Source organism: Paramormyrops kingsleyae, chromosome 5 (genome assembly GCF_048594095.1).
Source record: "Paramormyrops kingsleyae isolate MSU_618 chromosome 5, PKINGS_0.4, whole genome shotgun sequence".
Classification (NCBI taxonomy): Eukaryota; Metazoa; Chordata; class Actinopteri; order Osteoglossiformes; family Mormyridae; genus Paramormyrops; species Paramormyrops kingsleyae.
This window is the reverse complement of record NC_132801.1, coordinates 18,317,819-18,338,239: the sequence shown is the minus strand read 5'-3', so window position 1 is coordinate 18,338,239 and position 20,421 is coordinate 18,317,819. Positions and strand designations below refer to the sequence as shown.

Genomic DNA, 20,421 nt, shown 5'->3' with positions numbered 1-20,421 from the left:
AGTTTCAGAAAACGAAACTCCTCCAAAATCTGACCTCACTGAAGCTGGATGGAGTTGATTGTTTTCTGTCCCCAGGTGCTTCAGGAGGCTGGAGGTAGCATTATTCACCTTGGCAGTCAAGATTACAGTTCCTGTGGCTTCAGGCCCAGCCAGCAGGATGTGTATGAATTCATCAAGCAGTGTGGGGTTGAGGACCAAGACAGGGTAAGTGAGAGGCTGGGAAGCTGTTAACCTGGGTGGGAATTCAGAATGTGCACTGGGTTAGTTTGCTGTATGCAGTGTGCATCCTGCCCTGGTAGATCCCCTGCATTGAGCACGCCCTGCGGAGCCACTACAAGCTGAGGGACAGCCGGGATCTGGGATACGGCCAGCTGTCTACTCAGGTCGACATGGTGCGTCGTCAGAAAGGGCTGAGCGATCACGTCCGCGAGAGTCCGGTCCGTTACGAGTCTCCGCTTTTCATAAGGGATTTCAGGTGAGGGAACGCCAGTGCCGAACGTCTCCCAGGAGTTACACGTTTTCTGAATTGAGAAAGACGTTTCCGCCTCTGCCGCATGGCTGCTCTCTGTTGGTTCCAGGGGTGGAGTGATGGAAGCAGTGGGCCTCCTGGGGGCTGTGACTCGTGAGCAGGCCTTGTCTAGCCTAGTGTCAGCCCCCTTGCTGGAGGACCTGGCTGAGTGGTCCCAGTGGGAGCTGGTGTTCCAGCCGCAGCTCGGGCCTCTGAAAGACTTCATGGAGAGCAACTCGGGTACGAACCTGATCAAAACGCAGTGGTTCATTTCAGATGCTTGAGTATTGGGCATGTAAATAAAAGGATGCCCATACATAAAAAAAAAATGATCTCATTATAAGCTCTGTTTTACCTCATCACATAAATCAGTGATGAGAGTGATTACATTGAGCAGAATCTGGGCTCCTACATTCACGTATCAGGCAGACGGTGATGAGGTGGGGGGATAAATGTACTGAGTTGGCCAGCAGGTGGCATAGTTGAGCATGGACTCATGCCCCAAAGCTTGCTTGGTGAAGTCCCAGGCGAGAGTTCCTTCTTGGCAGAGTATTTAATCTGTAAATACAGTGTCTGGGAGTATAAGCAGATGAATGTCTTGCTTAAATATGTATCAGAGCCATTCAGTCGATGAAATGTGAATAAGTGTGAGTAAATAAATGTAAATAGCGGCATGTCGCTCTGTGGGTTGGGTCTCTGCGCCCATGATCAGAAGGTCACTTGTTCATGTCCCATGGTTGACAGAGTGATGCAAGTGGGCCCTTTAGCAAGGCCCTTACCTCTAATTTCTCTTGGGGTGCTGCATGCTGGCTGACCGTGTGTTGTGGCCCCCACCTTGCCCCCACCTGTATGTATCCATCTGTCATATGGAGAGCTGAGTGGGATAGCTGAAAAGACTGGGGAAACTTGGGGATGACTTTGTCTTGGTCTCTCCTGTTACAAATTCCCTGCTTCTCTGAGTTCATGTTTATAGGAGTTACATTAAGTAGATTAATCATAAATTCACAGAGCGTTGTTGATCCTCTTGGCGCTTCCATTAGCAGCATCTAAGCTGGGCTCTGACTCGTACTGTAAATTTGCCAGCATTTTGTCTCGAGTTCATGGCAGCTAAGTGCTAGATGGAGTTCGGCCTGATCCTGGCGCCTGTTCCAGTTCATGTTGTGTCTTTATCCAGCCGCTAACAGTGAGCTGGCGGCGCTGGAGACGAAGCCCGGCGTGCTGCTGAGGATCTCCACCTCCACCGGCGACATGCTGTTCTCCGAGGCGGCCGAGGCCCTGGATCCCGTGGGCACAGCGGGGCACCTGGTGTCCATCGTGGTGGCTGATGGGATAGCCAATGCCCCTGTAGCCCTGCTGGCCAATCACATGGAGAGCTCCCTGGCTACGGCTGTCACCCGGGAAGGTGAGGAGGCCGTGGTGCGCTGTCACTGGGCTCAGTGTGTGCGGTCACTGGGCTCAGTGTGTGCGGTCACTGGGCTCAGTGTGTGCTGTCACTGGGCTCAGTGTGTGCTGTCACTGGGCTCAGTGTGTGCGGTCACTGGGCTCAGTGTGTGCTGTCACTGGGCTCAGTGTGTGCTGTCACTGGGCTCAGTGTGTGCTGTCACTGGGCTCAGTGTGTGCGGTCACTGGGCTCAATGTGTGCTGTCACTGGGCTCAGTGTGTGCTGTCACTGGGCTCAGTGTGCGCTGTCACTGGGCTCAGTGTGCGCTGTCACTGGGCTCAGTGTGTGCGGTCACTGGGCTCAGTGTGTGCTGTCACTGGGCTCAGTGTGTGCTGTCACTGGGCTCAGTGTGTGCTGTCACTGGGCTCAGTGTGTGCTGTCACTGGGCTCAGTGTGTGCGGTCACTGGGCTCAGTGTGTGCTGTCACTGGGCTCAGTGTGCGCTGTCACTGGGCTCAGTGTGCGCTGTCACTGGGCTCAATGTGCGCTGTCACTGGGCTCAGTGTGCGCTGTCACTGGGCTCAGTGTGCGCTGTCACTGGGCTCAGTGTGCGCTGTCACTGGGCTCAGTGTGCGCGGTCACTGGGCTCAGTGTGCGCGGTCACTGGGCTCAGTGTGCGCGGTCACTGGGCTCAGTGTGCGCTGTCACTGGGCTCAGTGTGCGCTGTCACTGGGCTCAGTGTGCGCTGTCCTCCTACAGTGTAACGGTCCTCAGGGACCACCAGACACTCCACATTATTGCAGATTGAGCCATTTACAACATGGCACTACCCACCTCTGCTGGGGGGGGGGGAATTCAAACCATGCGAGGACGAATGCGCCGTTCGGACTATTCAGAGCGGCTCAGAAACCACATTTCAGTAAAGGGGGTAGGGTTCACGTCGCAACAGAGAGTTCGCATAAAAAGGCATGAGAATGTCATCTGTCTGCCCCCCTCACTGACGCGTGGGTTTACAAACAATGGTTTATCCCATTACACTATTCCTGAAATTATTAACACCTGACATTTTAGTTCATTCTGTTTTAGGATGTTGAGCTTGTGTTCTCTGAGGGTCCATTAAATATACCGTGTCTTTACACAGGGATAATTTCATGGGCATTTTACTCTGTTGAAGGGATTGCCTCTCATTCCCTGCTAGTAATTTGTATAAATTACATTTGCATTTTAAATGCTTATGATCTTTTTTTTATTACTAGATGATGGTACTAACTCATCCAAGACTGTTGCAAAGTTCATTCTTGACTGCATCCTAAGAATACCAACGAGAATCTGCAAAGCCCTGCTGACTCAGGTACATAGAGCACATTTAATATTTTTATGAGTTATATATGACATTACTGGTCAGCTTCTTGTGTGATAGTATTTTGGGGCAAAGCACGGGAAGAAGAAAGTGCTGTTAGTTTTGAGGCTCACAAAACGAAGCATTGAAAAAATAGCTGTGAATTTATATTCTTGAGAACATAGTTAAGCCAGAAGTGTAAATGATGCCAGATAAAACTTGCACAGCCAACCGTTTTTGTATTGGGACAGTAGAGCATAATGAAAACCTGAGACTTTTGAAGCTTGTAGGTTTCCCAAATAACCTCCATTTAATTACTTTTTATGTGTATGTAATTTTTGCACACACTGAGACAACATTTGCATGTTACTCACTTAACATTTACTAAAAATACACTCAATATTCTTTGCTAACAAATGTACAGTTTGTTCACCATTTGAGTACCTTTATTAGCAAGGAAATGTCATATCTTTGATTAATCAAAGTAACCTGCTCTATCAGGTATAATAATTGAAAACATTTGAGGCATTATTTCTACAAGCGATGAAACACTTAACTAGTGCATTTAAAGTTAAAGGACAGCCTAGAATCTGACTACGCCATCACCACATAACCAGTTAATAGGACATCAGACATGCACTGTTACATACTATTTCTACTCTTGCCATAAAGTAGGCTTGTTTTATTTGACTTATATGCTTAACAAGAATAAAAATCAACAGTTTATGAAATAAATGGAAAAGTGGTAAAAATCTGTGGTACAAAAGCTTCTGACTGGTGGAGTATCTTGCGCATTGTGATACAGCAGTCTGGCACCCTTACACCGCAATGCTTGTATGATCCCAGGTCTTCCTGGAGCCCCTCTCGAGGGTGCTGGGTCAGGCCAAATCTAAGGCCGTGCTGCTGCAGACGGCCAAGGCAGATTGGCGCCACCTGAACAGGCTGCACCATGTGGGCATCCTGCTGGGGATGACAGACTGGGTCAAGGACTTCCACAGCAAGCTGAGCCCACCGCAGTCGAAGATCATTCCCCCCCTGGTGAAAAAGGTTCGGATTCATTGCCCTGTGAAATAGGCTGTCTTCTGACTCGCTCTCACGCCTGGTTTATTTGCAAAACATCAAGAATGCAGGGAATAAGAATACAGAGCTCATCCATTTTAAAACTAAAAATTATATATTATTTATCATAAATCGAAATATTATATTACACAGGTAACATGCCCAAAGAATCATAGATCACAGAATACATATTAATTAGGATCAAGACTCCATTTTACCTCTTTAAAATGACAGTTTTTGTAACAGATGATATATTGGTTTTAAAAGGCTTTATTCATAAAACAGTCTCTTTCTACTGAATGTTAACATAGTATCTACTGGGGTTAATGGATAGCTGGAGAAGGTGCTCTATCAGCTAAGCGTGGGGGATTTGTTCCTGAATACTGCTGTCCTGAAATATGCTGAAAGGTGTCGCTGTTTCCTGTCCCCTCTGCAGCTCATAGGTACTGACTGCATGTCTGTGAGCAGCAAGTCTTCCGCAGGAGCCCTCAGTGATGACGAGGACCTGATAGAGTTCGGCCCAGACCTGGAGACATCATCTCTGAGTCCATCCAATATGGATGGTGAGATTTTTTTAGTCCAGTGATTACATTTACGTAACTATCATCATGTCTAATATTTGCAGTATTAATCGCATTGGACAAAGCTCAGACGGATGTCTACCAAATCATGCTTCTTTCAAATGATTATACCCAAAGATGCTGCTGCTTTCGCTCTTAAAATGCCTTCCCTCTTGAATGGTCACGCAGAGGACGACGAAGACAGCGAGGAGAAATTCGAGCTGGTGACAGGGAGGGATGAGAAGATGTACGCTTCCTGTGAGGACGTCAGTGATGCCCCTCAGGACGTGGGGATCGAAGGTTCAGCTGAGGACGGGCAGAGCAGAGAGGACCTGAGCCAAGTCGACGGGCAACTGAGCCGGCGTAGAGTCATCATCGAAAACATCAGGTCCACAGTCTCCCCTCGCATCACGTCTGGGCCTGCATTTATACGATAAAACTGTTCTGGCAGCTTCTTCGGTCTACTCACTTCCCTCGATGAAAATACATGCTATAAATATAAATAATGCTTTATTGTATGTAATGTTGTACATATGCAAATTTACATCCAGATTGATGGAGACGTAGAGTTGGGGTACCTTCTTGCATCCACATGAACAGGAAGCCTCGCAGTATTGCATGACAAGACCAGCATTACAGCATATAGTCTTTTTATTATTCACTGTGATTTACATTAAAGAATATATGTGAAATGAAGAATTTATACGGGGCCTGACACTTAATCTGCTTCATAAGCATTAAAAGAATATCTTCGCTACAAGAAAATCAAAGACTATTCCCCAGTATGCACTGAGCTAGTTATATTGTACAATATCTGGCAAAATACTTTATTCTGTTTAAGCTTCGCATAAGATAAGTGTGAACTGGTCTATTTCTTTATGCACTCACTTGTTCCATGTGGGTGTGGTTGCAGTTTTTGAGCAACATCCTGTATATTTATCTTGCACTCTAGAGTCCAGACTCCTTTAATTGATTTATATGGAGCAAGAGAACAAGATATGAAATGGTTGTTTTATTTCTTACTAAAAACTAACCATTTTTGAAATAGCATCTAATTAAATTCCTGTGATTCTCCTTTAAATTTTAATACTGTAAGACAAGCTGTAAAAAGCAAGATGCCAGTTGTTGACATTGATATTAACTGCCATTCACATCAAAGCAGCGTCTGATGACATTTTGCTAGAAGCCGGTTCATTGCGAATGGATTTTGTGTCTGTATTTTGTCTTGAATTTACTGGAAACCCTGTGTTCTCTGGGTTTTTAATGGAATGATAAAAAATTCATAGTCTTGCTAATGAGGAGGTTTTGATGGAGGTTTCTTGAAGTGCCACTGTAATAATGTTCTTTAGGAAAAATGGAACACTTCAAATAAGCAAAGTGATGAGAACTCTGAAATAGTTCATTTATAAAGAGCAGGTAGTACCTCAGATGTGACCATAGACTTGTCCCATTCTGACATATGTGTTAGTAGTTTCCCCAAAACTCCGCAGTTTTGGTTGCATTTGGTAATTGGTTCTTTGGTCATTTTTCTATATAGGAAGAACGAGTTTGGAATCGGTGTGGAGCTGAATGAGGAGGGTGAGCAGCTCATGAAGGTTCACCAGGAACGCCTGGGGAGGAGCCTGGACCGTCTGTCTGCTGAGCTCTACAGTAAAGACACCCACTTTGTCCTGGAGCTCATCCAGGTTCGTAGGGGTGTGTCGCACAATATGTGCATACATTATAAAAGTCTTTTATTTAATATATCCTTAGATATAGATCCTGGTGTAGAAGCAAAACTAGCTAAATTCTGTCATACAGGCTAATGTTGTCCATTTACTCTCCGCAGAATGCAGATGACAACAGCTACAGTTCGAATGTCCAGCCAGCCCTGGCCTTTGTGATTGAGAAAGATTGCATCGTCATTCTCAACAATGAGAACGGCTTTGAGGAACAAAACATCCGCGCTATCTGTGACGTGGGACGCAGCACCAAGGGGAAGCACAAGTATGGTTACATAGGTATGACCCTACTGGCAGAATTTGCCTTTGAACCTTAAATTGTGTCAAAACCCTGCTGAGAGAAGATCTTGCGTTAGACCTAGCCTAGTCCTGACTAGTCCTAGTACGACTTCACCAGATAAAAAAAAAAAAAACACAGACACAGTTACGAATAAGTGTAACATTTTGGTTTTGTTATTGCAGTATTAGTTATAGTCACTACCATGGCGTTTCGTTATGACGGATGTCCTCGTGCAATTGCATTCCTATGCAGGACAAAAAGGCATCGGTTTCAAATCGGTGTTCAAGGTGACAGATTGTCCTGAGATTCACTCCAATGACTTCCACCTCCGTTTTGAGAAGAACAGCGGCCCCATGGGCTACATCCTACCTCACTGGGTGGAGGAGGAGAAGGTCGTGGACACAAACATGAAGGAGTTAAAGAAGCAGAGGTGAGGAGCATGAAGCATGAAGTACTGCCTCAGCATACCACTCTTCTTAGAGTCATCCTGCTGCTTCTTCTTCCTGATTGTTCTGCAGTAATGCTTGTCTGTTCTCTTTCCCGCCCCTTTCACCAGCTGGAACACCAAGATCTTTCTCCCACTTCGGTCAAAGAGCTACCAGACCAGGAACCTCTTCCATGACGTCGACCCGTCGCTGCTGCTCTTTCTGCACCGGCTGCGCTCCATTACCATCATCAACCAGGTACCCAGCCAACGTCTCGTTCTGATACTTCTTCCCGTTGTGCGTATCTGATCTCTCGCTCACTGAATACCATCTCTACATTCTTCCCGTGCACCTCACACATCCCGTATTTGCATATTTATTCCGCCAGGGTGAGGGCCATGTGGTGTCAATGACTCGGAGAGACCTGAGCCACATGGTCTCAGAAGTGCAGCACAGTGATGGTGTCGAACGCTGGCTGGTAGTCAAGAGGATGCTCTTCCCCAACAAGGCAAGTGTCATCTCTGTGTCTAGCATCTGTAACAATGTTTCATTCGTTAGCAGGAATACCCATGGTACAATATGATGTTCTTGGAGTATAGAGTGTACCTCTTCTCAGTTTACTTATCAGAAACCAAGTGCATATTGATTACACAAATGCATTAAAGGAACCAAGACATCTATAAATGTGTTGATGTCCAGTTCAACTGTATTGATTCCCTTTAGCACACTGCTCAGTATCTTTATGGAAAAAATAATTCCACACTTCTAAACCACATCAGAGTATTGCAACAGTACATTTAAAATTCTTATATTCCATGGGACCTCCAGACTATCTGCATGGACATACATAGATCTAGTATCCATACTTCAACCAAAATTGCAGATGCAATTAAGTGAAATGAAGACCACTGTAGCTTCCCTTTTGACATTTTCATTATAGTAGAACTGTGATTTACATAGACAAGCTCTTCTTGATTTGCATTAGTTCTACCCTTTAATGTCTGTTGCCTGTATTTTGGTTGGCTGTGAAGCTCATCCTATAGTCTAAAAGAATACATGTAAGGTGAATAGGTGCCTTACATCATGCATCTCCACTGCAGACCTAATTTGTATAAACTGTCATTGAAAATAATGCAAAGGCTTTGAGTACGCTTTCCATATGTCACTATGCAGTTTGCGTAGTTTGATAAGAAGCACTGCGTGGGTCTCATTGCACTGCAGGACAGAGACACGGGTGACCAGGTTCAGCCAAAACCAGGCTTTCTCGGGCTAAACCAAGATGCTACAAATGACGCTAATTGAGCAAATGAATACTTAAAAACCATATCGAGATCGAGTAGCCTTCCTCTGTGTTAGCATTCAGGTCACATTTTAGAGTCCTGACAAGTTAATTAGTTCAAACAGGGCCAGCTCAGGGCTGTGGATTGATCATCTTGCTAATTCTAGTGATTGACCAAACAGAGTGCTGTGGATCACTCGTAGTATGTGGTGTGTGCGTTTAATGACGCAGTTTGCTTTGCTCTACTGAAAGCTCTTTTTTTTTGTATGTTGCACTTAGAGTCAGTATCTTACTAGCTTCTTTTCTGGGTGATATTTGTGTAGTTGGCATTCCTGATGGTAGGCTTTAAGCAATGTCCATATAGCTGTTTTTCCCACAGGAAGCTTGCAGTTGGTTACCATCAGTCATTGGAAGTTTCGCTGGTACATTAGTCGCCTCTTCAACAGCTGTAGTCTCATTATGCATTATCTGCCTCACTTGTATGGTGCTCTGGACAAAAGCATCTGCCATTTAAATAAATATAAATGTAAACAGATATACAGTACGAGTTATAAACAAGTGCAGTTCAGAACATGAGGGTGACCAGATACCACCCTAATGGAAAAATGCCTGTGAAATTTTCCATGCACTGAACATTAGACTGACAAATTTCTGTTTTTAATTCGAAGGTTATCAAGATGATGCCACCATTTATCTGTTTATTTTTCATTGAGGTGTAAATTGCACATTTTTAAATGATTAATAAATACATTTCATTATTTTCCCTCAGTTTTAATGAAGCAGATTTACCACTATGTGAATAATAACACAATTTACAGGGTTACAGCAAAAGGGCCAGAAGCTGAAATGTTTGTTACTAATTATCACAAGCATTCAATTAATAAAACACTTTTTTTTTTGTAATGTTAACCTGCATATTTTATAGCTTCCACTATATATCCACAATTATAAATAATCAAGGGATCATTCATTGTCCAGAATTAAAACTGTAAGTTTTTATTTCTGCCATTCAGATTGAAGAGCCGTCAGAGGACAAAGAATTCTAAAGCGATATTGCGAGGCTCTGCGACTCACTGTACAGTCAATTTGCCCCCCCCCCACGCACCTAAGACACTTCCTGTCTTCCAGACAGACATTCAGTCATGTTGAACATGCATATTTCATTCCAGACAGGTGGCTAAATGGTTTGTTTTTATTCGCTGTCTGGGTTATGTAAGGGTTTCATTGGTAGCATACATCAGGACGGAGGCACTTGCATCTCATTTAAGGTTCATGAAAATAGTCTTATCGATAAGGTGTAGTGAATTAATCTCCTCCTCTTAGGGCAAGTTCTGCCATCGTGTGGGATGGAACGGTGCTTCCAAAGCAGTAAAGCAGAGTTTAATTTACAGGGACCAACCGGTACTTTACTGCTCTGTTTTTCCTCTGTTACTTTCCTTTTTCAAGTCTTCAGAATCATTATCTTAAATATTTCATGGAAGACAGAAGAGCTGTTCAATTAAAGAGATTACAGACAAAGGACCAGGGATAATTTTGTGGAAACTTCAAGAAACTAGACTAATGTATAGCATCTGATTGGTACGACTTTTCAGTATTAGATTATAAACTTCAGACTTGGCGCTCAGGTAATTTTTGAACATGAGAGGTTTTATATTTATTTATCAGACAGTTTATTCTGTAGTAACATACAGTGGAGTCGGCCAGTTCCTGGAGTAATTGTTGTTAAGGGTCTTGCTGTAGAACTCAACAGTAAAATCATTGTGGAAACTCTGGGATTTGAACAGATGACCTTCTGATTACGGGCCCAGCATCCTAACCTGAAGAGCCACTCACCATCCTGACCGCACCCGTCTTGTGGTTGAGAACACCTAGTTTCTGAGAAATAGCTATTGGTTCCTCTGCAGATTAAGGAGGACGTCGAGTCCACCGAGCTGGCCTTGGCCTTCAGGCTGAATGAGGACTCCTCCCCCGACGGGAAGTTCCAGCCCGAGAAGCAGCCCGTCTTTGCCTTCTTACCTCTGCGGAGCTTCGGTTTCCGCTTCATCATCCAAGGTTTGGACGTGCCGCCTTCTTAAGCAGACATTCCACAGTGATTTATGTCTGATAGACAAAGTGTATGAAACAGACAGCAGGTAGTACAGGCAGGTGGCTACAGAGTGGGATGTCAGGTGATCATCAGCACAGGTACATGTGGAATTCTTATTATTTATTTGTTTATCACTCTTCTGTTGTGCTTCACCGACATAGATAACTTTGTAAATGCAGTAATAATGTTACGGTACGTGGTTCAGCAGGCTAAGCCTCTGTGCCTGTGATCGGAAGGTTGCCAGTACAAGCCTGGCTTCAGCAGAGTAGTCACATGTCCGTGGGCCCTTGAGCGAGGCCCCTTACCCCCAGCTCTACGGGCCCCATGGCAGGTGGCTGCCCTTTGCCACTGAATTTGCTGGGTGTCATGGAGAGCGTGATGGGGTGGGCGAAAGGAAAATTTCCCCACAGGGATCAAGTGTCATCAGAATAATTTCATTTTCATTTTTAATCTTGGTCGTAAGGGCCTCATGCATGATTGTGTTAGATGTAAAAATGGCATCTTTGCATTTCCATCCTTTCTCACAGGGGACTTTGACATCCCGTCATCCAGAGAGGACGTTGACCGGGACAGTGGCTGGAACCAGTGGCTTCGCTCACAAATCCCCCAGCTCTTCCTCCATGCTATGGATGTCTTTACCGTAAGAGAGTGCTGGCAAGCAGGCAGACACCCTGGTTACAGACACAGGAAAACATTTTCAGCACAACATGGATTTCAGATTCCTTTTGAACCTCTAGTATTGTGTATATAAACCACTTTTCACTAACTTTCACTAACTAAAGATATCTGGAGGCTGTAGAGGCCCTAGTTTTCCACTTATACCAAATGATGCAGAATATAAATGAAATATCAATTACGTTTAAGGATCATTTTCATTTTTACAAATGTTGTACTGTACTGACTCCAAGTTGGATCTTGGGATGTGTGCTGTTGTTATAGATGCACACTTATTTCATCAGACTTTTTTCTGAAATATTCCAGGAGCACCCTGAATTCAGTGGTTTGCAGGGGCTGTGCCGTTTCCTGCAGTTTGTTCCTCTTCCGGATGAGATCCTAGACTTTTTCAGTCCTGTGGCGAGTCAGATCATTCAGTTGCTGAAAGGCAAGGCCTGTTTGCCTACCACGGAACGCCAAAGTGAGCCTCTCGGAACCCATGATATGCTGCATTTACAGAACCTTTGACGACCGCATGAGATTTCAGCTTCGGCTCTCCACGGATGACGTGACCTTTGAGACGTGTCTTTTCACAGACGGAGAGGTGGAATTCAAATTGCCCTCACAAATTGCTGCCACTCAAGACCCACTCATTCAGGAGGCGATTGGAGAAGATATGCTCCAGAGACACCTCAACTTGTCCTACATGCACCCTACCCTCCAGTCTGTGCTGCCCCAGTCTTTAATATCTGCCTTGGGGGTGCATCGCCTGAGAGGGCAAGACGTTGCCACGGTGACCCGTGCCATGACTACAGAACTCTTCCGCAGCACAGGGACCTGGTCAGGTAGCAGTTCTGTTTATCTCTACATGAAAATGCTCTCCAGCTGACCAGCAATGTTTCGGTCCTCATCACTACAGCAAAATGTGATTTGAAATATGCTCTCTGTTCTGAATTATGATAACTCTGTTGCAGACGCCAATCTTAAGGAGGTGGCCAAGCTCTTGGTATGTAATTTCCGTGCCCTGGAGCAGGATTATGGTGAGGCCGGCACCATACTGGAGGTGCTCAGAGATATTCCCTTCATCCCTCTGGCTGATGGCCGTGTGGTGTCCTTGAGAGAGGAAGGTGTCTTCTTTCCTCTAATGGACCCAAAGAACACCGACATCGGTATTCTCGCTTTTTCTCCAAGGTTGATCATTACAATAAAATAAATCTGCGTGTAAAACTCAGTGATTTAAAACTGTCCTTGATTTTTTTCCTCCCTACAGCATTTCTTTGATTTGAATTGTTTTCCCTACAGCTTCATTTATAAATTAACTATGAATAACACTGCAGAACAAGCAAGAACAAGTCCCCCTCTCTGATGTTCATTGAAATGCAATGTCTTTATTTGAGTCAGTAATTCAGGCATAATGGTACATGCCTGTAGGTAAATATTAAATCATCCACATGCTACATGAGGCATGAAGGAAGTGCTGTGCTAACCAGGGTTTAGCCACCAGGGGTTTGGTTAGCAACCTGTAATAATCTATGATTTTTTTTTTTTAAGGGTTGGTCAGCAGACACGCTGAAATAGCAAGCCTTAAAATGAATGAAACGGTTAAACCCACCAAGCTGAAGAGCAGCATGGTGGATTTATTTTAGGAGGGAGTGACCTCACCTCACTTCATCCATCTGCCACTCAGGCTTAGAGGCGCTCTACAAGGACCTGAGCACCATATCCCCTCAGCTTCTGGACTGCCTGGATCCACTGGGGAACTCGCTCGTCGTCGAGCTGCTGAAGAGGCTGAACGTGCACCAGCTGGAGCCCCAGAAAGTCCTGCAGGAGCACATCTACCCTCTTCTGAAGAGCGGAGCCTGGAAGGTGAAGCTTTTTAGCAGTAGATGTAGACATGGATTGGGTAATATCTTCACAGTGTCCCCCTGGCCTAGGGGTAGCTCTCTAGAGTCGTGTTAAGGATGTTAGATGTGGGCCATTTAACTTGATGTACCTTAAGTATCCATGGCTGAGGTGTTTTTGAATGCTTAAAAGCCAAAGTAGTTTGGAAAGCATTCGTGGGTGGACTGCTCTGAGTATATTAAATATAGCATGGGCACGGTTGACCAGTGTTTTGGTGTCTTTAGCATAACATTCCAATTTTAGAACAAAGCCACACATAGGTCTGAAGAGCAGATGCATAAATGATGCAGGAACCTGAACAGCCAATTTCATTCTGCCTTCAGATGAAACAGGAGGACATTATTATCAGCTACGTCGTGTTTATCAAGCAGCACTCTCAAAACCAGGACTACAGGACACTGGATGAATTCATACCTGTGCTGACCAATAAGGGCTTTCTCTGTGCCAGAAAGGCAAAGGTGCAGTTCTCAAAGGAATACGGTAACATCGATCTCCCCACTAAACTCCCAGGTAAACAAGGGCCATGTTCTTTCCCATTTTCCAGCTTGCATATTCCCACTACATTGGCAGATTTATGCTGTCTGTTCTATTGTCTCACTGCTTTTTCTGATATGGTAGCTGATGTTGTGGCTGCACTGAAGTTGCTTTTAAACCAGACAAAGCATTAAAGGAAGTATCTGATGTCTCTAACATGCAGTGGAGACTTTTTGTCATCTAAGCAGTGGAAGGAAAAGATGTGATTCTGCAGCACAGTCAGCCTTATCTCATGTTGCCCCTTCTACTTCCTGCTCACAGGTGTGGATTGGATCTTGCTGGATACCTGCTACCTGCAAGCTGACAAAGATCCTGGAGGTTGGAAGGAATTTTTCAGTAGTTTGGGGGTGCGGGATTTGCTCATCTTCAACAAGGAGCAGCTCTCGATGTCATCACAAGACCTGGTAGGTGAATCCCACACCCACTTCCCAAGAGTGAATCAGTCAGTGAACCGGTGTAACAGAACCTGGGCATTTCATGGGTCACACCGTGCTGGACCATGTCCCGCGGCCTTCATGCGAGAGGTGACTCAGCCCTAGGGGCGTCGTTAGGCCTGATCTCTCGGGGCTATAGCCCCAAGTATTTTAACCCCGATGCCAATCTTCCTTCAAAAACAAAGCAAGTCAAGCCCCAGGTAAACCTGACTTAGCCCCTGATCTTTTCATTAGCTAGAAAGTGCCCTGGCCCAGACAGTCCAGATCGAAAGGATGACAAGCGCTGGGCGACCGGCTGGTGTGAGGGGCCTTCCTCCTCCCCCCTTCTGCAGTGGACTCGCATTCCTAATTAAGCATGCGCCTAATTAGGCATTCAGACACACTCCATAGTTCTTTGCAGAAGCTAAAAGCTTTGTCTTGAATAGCAGTAGCAAGTGTGACATGCAGGATTACCTTTTTATTTTTTTTGTACATCTAGAGTGCGACCACTTGGCCTGCTCTTGTCACCATAGGCCACCCAGACAGACATAACCTTCAGCCTTTAGCTACACTTTAAGCTGCGGGGTGCTGTGTGGACTGTAGTCAGGCTTGGACTGTATGAGAATCTCTGCCTTGATATTCTTGCATCTTACTGGATGGCTCTGGTGATTTCAGACCAGGTGACTGACGGAAAAGTGCCACCTTAGTGCAATCATGAGCAGAAGGGCAGCCATTCAATAAGCTGTATGATTCCATTTCTGTGGCTCTAACCTATTTATCTAAATAAATTGTGTGAGTCGGCCTTTTCTTTTGATGCTTCACCATTGATTTTACTCTGATCACACAGACTTATAAAACTGTTGCCACATTAAGTCTTTCTTTGCCATTCGGCTGATGCAAAGATGAAAGCAGACTTTTTATAATGTAAAGCAGTGTCAGTCACATGTGTGTGTGCTATTATATTTTTAAATCTGCTAGACGCTGCAAGAATACATAAAATTGCTTGAGTGATTCATATCTGGTCGCATATTTCCCCCTTTTGCTTTCAGTATAGCATTGCACATCTACAAAACGAAGACTGAAAAGTTATCGTTAAAATGTATTCATATTTGTTTTTAAAAATCAGTATACCAGCATAAAAAGAAGGGTTACAAACTCACAGTGAACTTAAACATATATGTTGTTTTGCGCCCTTGTCTAAATTTCAGTCCGCGACCCCATGGGCCAAGGAGGCTGACCTCTGCCACCTTTCGGGTGGCATGTTCATCATAGAGGATTACCAGTGTGCGGAATTCCACTCCCTGGTCACTGCTGACCACCTCCCAGACCAGGTGAAGCTGCAGCAGCGACACGAGCTGCTGAACCTGCTGGAGAAAAACTGGGACACCGGGTATGACTCTCTCTCAGTGCTCGAGTCGCCGGCTGCGTTCTTCCTATAGCGTGCTCTCCTCAGACCCTGCTGCGTCGACGCCAGCAAAGCCTGGCACGTTCGGGAGATTTCTCAGTCGTTTTAGACATCATTCCGGATGCAGGGATGTGGCTGAGCTGAAGCAGATGAGCGACCGCACCTTCTGGCTGAGTCTGGAGAGCGAATGTCACGGCCTTTTGTTCAAATGGATGAGCTCATGCATAATGCAGAAGCCGCAAGGCCTCTGACGTCCAGGCTCCCTCGGCGTTTAATCCGCCATGTGTGAGAATAGAGCTTTATTTATGCTTCTTATCCACATCACTTACTTGCTCATATGCTTGCTGTCCACTGAGTTCAGAAATAATTCCCACCTATAATTATGCCAGATTTATAGTTGCTGTGCTTAAAAGTACAGTTTTTCACTCTTCTTGAGTTCTAGAGTTCAAGTTGTGACTTGAGTCCCAGAAGTGGGACATGCATTGGTTTGGATGTCTGATCTTCGTAGTGACTTTCTGTGCTCCTGTAGTCGTCATGACATACAGTCCTTCCATAGGCAACTCATAGCATGCAGTGAAATAGATGGAAATTGTACAGGCGACGTCTTTGTAAATCTTTATTTTTGCCAGTAGCATTTCAATCATTGCTTCTGTGTTATGATGCTTTTGCTTGTATATTTCTCACGGCGAATTGGTGAATCTTGATACTTTCAGACATCCAGTTTGCATACGGATGTGTTCCATCAGTTTAACACCCGCGATATGACTACTTAAATTTTCATCATTTTAGTGTTAGAAACATATGTATATAAAGGTCTTAATATCAGCTAAATTTTGGATATGGCTCTGAGCTTCCAAGTTGTATTTTTCTTGATGGCTATGAGATTATCTGACCTGAATCTTGAATGTCTCATATTAGTCATTCCCATGTATCATCCTGCCCCCTCCTTAATTTACACCACCATTAAAAAGGGATGTTTGTCATGTGTCACATTCAGATAAATTTCTAAAACTGATTTAAACAGTTTTGCCTCGCATCCACCTGGGATCAAACTATAGACCTGGGGACAAATTATTGACTTTATCTTCTATATTTATGTGTGGCTCGGTGGGCTAAGCCTCTCTGCCTAGATTCAGAAGGTTGTTGGTTTGAGCCTGGCTTTGGCAAAGTAGCCACACGTGCATGGGGCTCTCGAGCAAGGCCCTTAACCAAGGACATAGGTTTGGTGTTGATATTGGGAGGGACCAAATCTGCCCTGAACACCCCGCCCTCCTAAACACACCCTTTTCTCCTGCAGTATTGGTAGGGACATGTCCCTGTCATCAGATCTACAGCCATGTCACTAACCCCCAGGTCCCTGGGTACCACAAGGTGGCTGCCCCTTTGCTGTGACCCCCAAGGTTGTTCTCACCTGTCTGGAGAGTAGTTGGGGCAAAAGTGAAAATAGAGAATTTCCCCCCCCCCCCCCCGAGGATTAATAAAGTAACAAAAAAAACAGTGTCAGTGATAAGAGCCAGGTCGCCTTTCCACTTCATCCAGTTCTGCCCAGTTCGCCTTTCCACTTCATCCAGTTCTGCCCAGGTCGCCTTTCCACTTCATCCAGTTCTGCCCAGTTCGTCTTTCCACTTCCTCCGGTTCTGCCCAGTTCGTCTTTCCACTTCATCCGGTTCTGCCCAGGTCGCCTTTCCACTTCATCCAGTTCTGCCCAGGTCGCCTTTCCACTTCCTCCGGTTCTGCCCAGTTCGTCTTTCCACTTCCTCCGGTTCTGCCCAGTTCGTCTTTCCACTTCCTCCGGTTCTGCCCAGTTCGTCTTTCCACTTCATCCAGTTCTGCCCAGGTCGCTTTTCTACTTCCTCCGGTTCTGCCCAGGTCGCCTTTCCACTTCCTCCGGTTCTGCCCAGTTCGTCTTTCCACTTCCTCCGGTTCTGCCCAGGTTGCCTTTCCACTTCCTCCGGTTCTGCACTGATATTAATCAGTCTAGCGGTATGGTGGCTTTTGCCTGACATCTCCAGGGATGGGATTTTGAATTCTAACTCCACTCTCTGTTTGTGGCATTTGCATGTTGTGTGAGGTTCCTCTGTATACTACAGTTTCTTCCCGCAGTCCAAAGAGATGCAATTAGGTTGATTGGTATCTTTAAATTGAATATGAGTGTGTGTTTGAATGGGTACGCTAATGTGCCCTATGATGGACTGGCATCCTGTGCAGGGTGTACCCCAGCCCTGTGCCCCCCCCCCCCCGAAACAACCCTGATCTGGATAAACGGTGTAGAAGATAGATAGATGGATGGATGAACGGATGTGTCTTATTTTGGACTCTCATGTTGTATTTCTGCAATTTTCTTATGTACTTTTTCTGCCTTTTTTAAATCAAGGGACAACTACTCTCAGTACCTGAAAGCCAAGGTGCGAGACAGCAATGGACAGCAGTTGAGAGAGACCCATTCCTCTTTCTGCTACTACCTCACCCAGCTTCCTTGGGTGCCTGCTTTCAGACAACTGCCTGGCAGACATGACAAGCCTTCTGTGAACTACTTGCGTCCAAATTCTGTCTATTTGAACTCCGATGAGGTGAACGGCCTGTTGGGAATCCATGTCAATTACATCCATCACATGAGGCCTAGCGAATTCACCCGCTATATAGGTAAGAACTGATTCAGGACCAGGTACCCTTTCCTGCATCATACTGCTACATCCAGTCATGGGGTTTTCATTAAACTGGTGGACAAAATAATGGAAAAACCTACCCTACTTCAGTATCTAGAACTTAAGGTGTAGGACTGCTCTGTTCTTTCAGAACAACTCTAGTCATCGTTTGATACAAGGCCTGAACTGTTAATAGTGGGATATTGGACTTTTCTTCTAGGTAAAAAGCATCCAGTTCTTCAGGGGCTGAAGAAGGTAGAAGTTCACTTAGACTGTGCTCTCTAGAATTTCTCAAGGTTTAATGGTTTTTAGATCTGTTGATTGGGGAGGCCATAGAAAATGTTTGATTCCATTTTGGTGTTCATGAAAACACTCTTGAATTTGTTTGGTATTGTATAGGGGAATTATCATCTTGGAATGTGGAAATATCATGCAGGGATAGTATGTCCGCATAAGGTGCGGCTGGTCCTGTAAGATGGCCATTATACAACCAGGCAGAGCAATCATTATAACCACACGATGGCTGCCTGCCCCAACAGATATTGCAAACTGAAGGCATTCTTTAGCCTTCTCCAACTAAAACTTCTCAGGATGTAGGAAAATGGGGTGAACGATGACTCATTGGATCATGTTACTTTTTTACTTTGCTCAAGGGCTGAAGTTTTATGGTCCTTCCACTAGATTATTATTCTTCTGTGGTAATTTTTGAGTCTGTACTTTTGTGGTCTTCAGCAAATATCTTGCAAAATTTTCATCTGTCAGCTTTAATTGCAACCACTGTAACTCTTAATTGATGTGGTTAGTCCATGATTGGTATTTGCTGCCATTTTTTTGAGACTGTTCCCCTTGAAATGTTAAATAATTACGCAGTTAACGTGATCCATGCATCTGCAATACCAGCACTTTTTATTTGGCCTCCTTGCAATTGCATCATAATAGTTGCATCAAACTCGCATATCAAATTGCACATTATCAGATGTTTTTTTATAGCTGACACATTATGCTAATTGGCATTCAGCCTAAAACGACTTATCTTTACCGCTGTGTTTATAATTTTGGTTTAGTTACTTTAGTTACCATACTTTTTGCATGTGGGGTTTTGGGTATTTTGTCCAACCCCCCCCCCCCCCACGTACAGGTTGCATCTTCTGTTTTAGTCAAAGTTTTGTGCACCTCTTTGATATTTCTTTGGCCTTGGATAGGAATGAAGCACTGCGTGTCCCTGGATGAACTTATCTCCCATTTGAAGACATGGTGCACAAAGACTGTGGACGGTGACTCTGGGGAGCTGGAGGGGGCTTGGTTCACCACCACTGTGGAGCATGTGTACAATGTCTACAGCTATTTGCTCGAAAATCTATATGGATCCAAGCTGAAGACGTTGTTCCAAGAGACTCCAGCTGTCTTTGTGGAGTATGAGAGGTATGTAGGCACCTTATCACTACTATAGACCACTTAAACAATAGCTAAGCAGTGATTATATGTAGAATATTATTTTTTGGGCAGTTAAATTTATTGTTATATGATTATGAGTTCTGAAGACAAAAGTTTTCATAATTTATAGTAGGGCTGGGCAACAAATATCGTATCATGACTATGAACATTCATATCATCATAAATTTGAATATTGTATCATGATATAGCCAAAACACTGGCTTTCTTTTATAATGAACAGTTTTAATGCACTATTTTTACACAAATTCCATTTGTTGTTGGTGTAGTTTATCATTATACCAGTGATATGCTCAATAACTATTAGTAAAACAATTTGGTCATTGTAATCAGAAAAACCCAAAACCACCTGAGATTTTTAGAATATTGTGGCAAATATTGATATTGTGAAAATCTCTGAAAATATTGTCATTTTTATGGCATACCGCCGTACCCTAGTCAAACCCTTTCCCGTTCAATTAAACATTGTAGCAAAATCATAAAGAACATTGTTTCTCCTGATGCCTTCTTCAGGGAGGACGAGTGGAGCTCAGGCAGGTTCTACTTGTTGAAAGACTTGTGCTGGAACGACCCTACGGGAATGTTCAGGAGGTATAAGGAGTGCATCCGCGAGTCAGAGCAGGAGGTGCAGGAGCCCAGGGTGCTGGCTCCCTTCTACACGAACATGACGGGCATGCGAGACTTCTTCCGCCAGGTGCTTCTTCGAGTGACATCCCTGTTTCCTCCATGCTTGCTTGCTTTCCTTTTTCATTTTATTTTCGCTAAAGTCAGAGTGTTTA

General features: G+C 44.6%; 1 protein-coding gene across 7 annotated transcripts in view; it reads left to right on the top strand.

The window, feature by feature from the left end:
- LOC111853852 (uncharacterized) overlaps window positions 1-20,421 on the top strand; it is a 42,597-nt gene that overhangs the window by 9,587 nt on the left and 12,589 nt on the right. For all 7 annotated transcript variants that reach the window (XR_002840534.2, XM_023831222.2, XM_023831223.2 and 4 more), the window contains 25 exons: window positions 76-204; window positions 300-475; window positions 579-748; window positions 1,683-1,910; window positions 3,145-3,239; window positions 4,074-4,274; window positions 4,723-4,849; window positions 5,036-5,234; window positions 6,384-6,531; window positions 6,675-6,846; window positions 7,100-7,277; window positions 7,404-7,530; window positions 7,661-7,780; window positions 10,456-10,603; window positions 11,165-11,277; window positions 11,619-11,772; window positions 11,888-12,136; window positions 12,266-12,460; window positions 12,979-13,157; window positions 13,517-13,703; window positions 13,989-14,131; window positions 15,349-15,530; window positions 17,920-18,188; window positions 19,393-19,612; window positions 20,156-20,336. Coding sequence is in view for 6 of the 7 variants with exons in the window: in XM_023831222.2 (XP_023686990.2) it covers window positions 76-204; window positions 300-475; window positions 579-748; window positions 1,683-1,910; window positions 3,145-3,239; window positions 4,074-4,274; window positions 4,723-4,849; window positions 5,036-5,234; window positions 6,384-6,531; window positions 6,675-6,846; window positions 7,100-7,277; window positions 7,404-7,530; window positions 7,661-7,780; window positions 10,456-10,603; window positions 11,165-11,277; window positions 11,619-11,772; window positions 11,888-12,136; window positions 12,266-12,460; window positions 12,979-13,157; window positions 13,517-13,703; window positions 13,989-14,131; window positions 15,349-15,530; window positions 17,920-18,188; window positions 19,393-19,612; window positions 20,156-20,336 (4,290 nt within the window). In the remaining variant the exon portion in view is untranslated. The remainder of the gene's footprint in view (window positions 1-75; window positions 205-299; window positions 476-578; window positions 749-1,682; window positions 1,911-3,144; window positions 3,240-4,073; window positions 4,275-4,722; window positions 4,850-5,035; window positions 5,235-6,383; window positions 6,532-6,674; window positions 6,847-7,099; window positions 7,278-7,403; window positions 7,531-7,660; window positions 7,781-10,455; window positions 10,604-11,164; window positions 11,278-11,618; window positions 11,773-11,887; window positions 12,137-12,265; window positions 12,461-12,978; window positions 13,158-13,516; window positions 13,704-13,988; window positions 14,132-15,348; window positions 15,531-17,919; window positions 18,189-19,392; window positions 19,613-20,155; window positions 20,337-20,421) is intronic.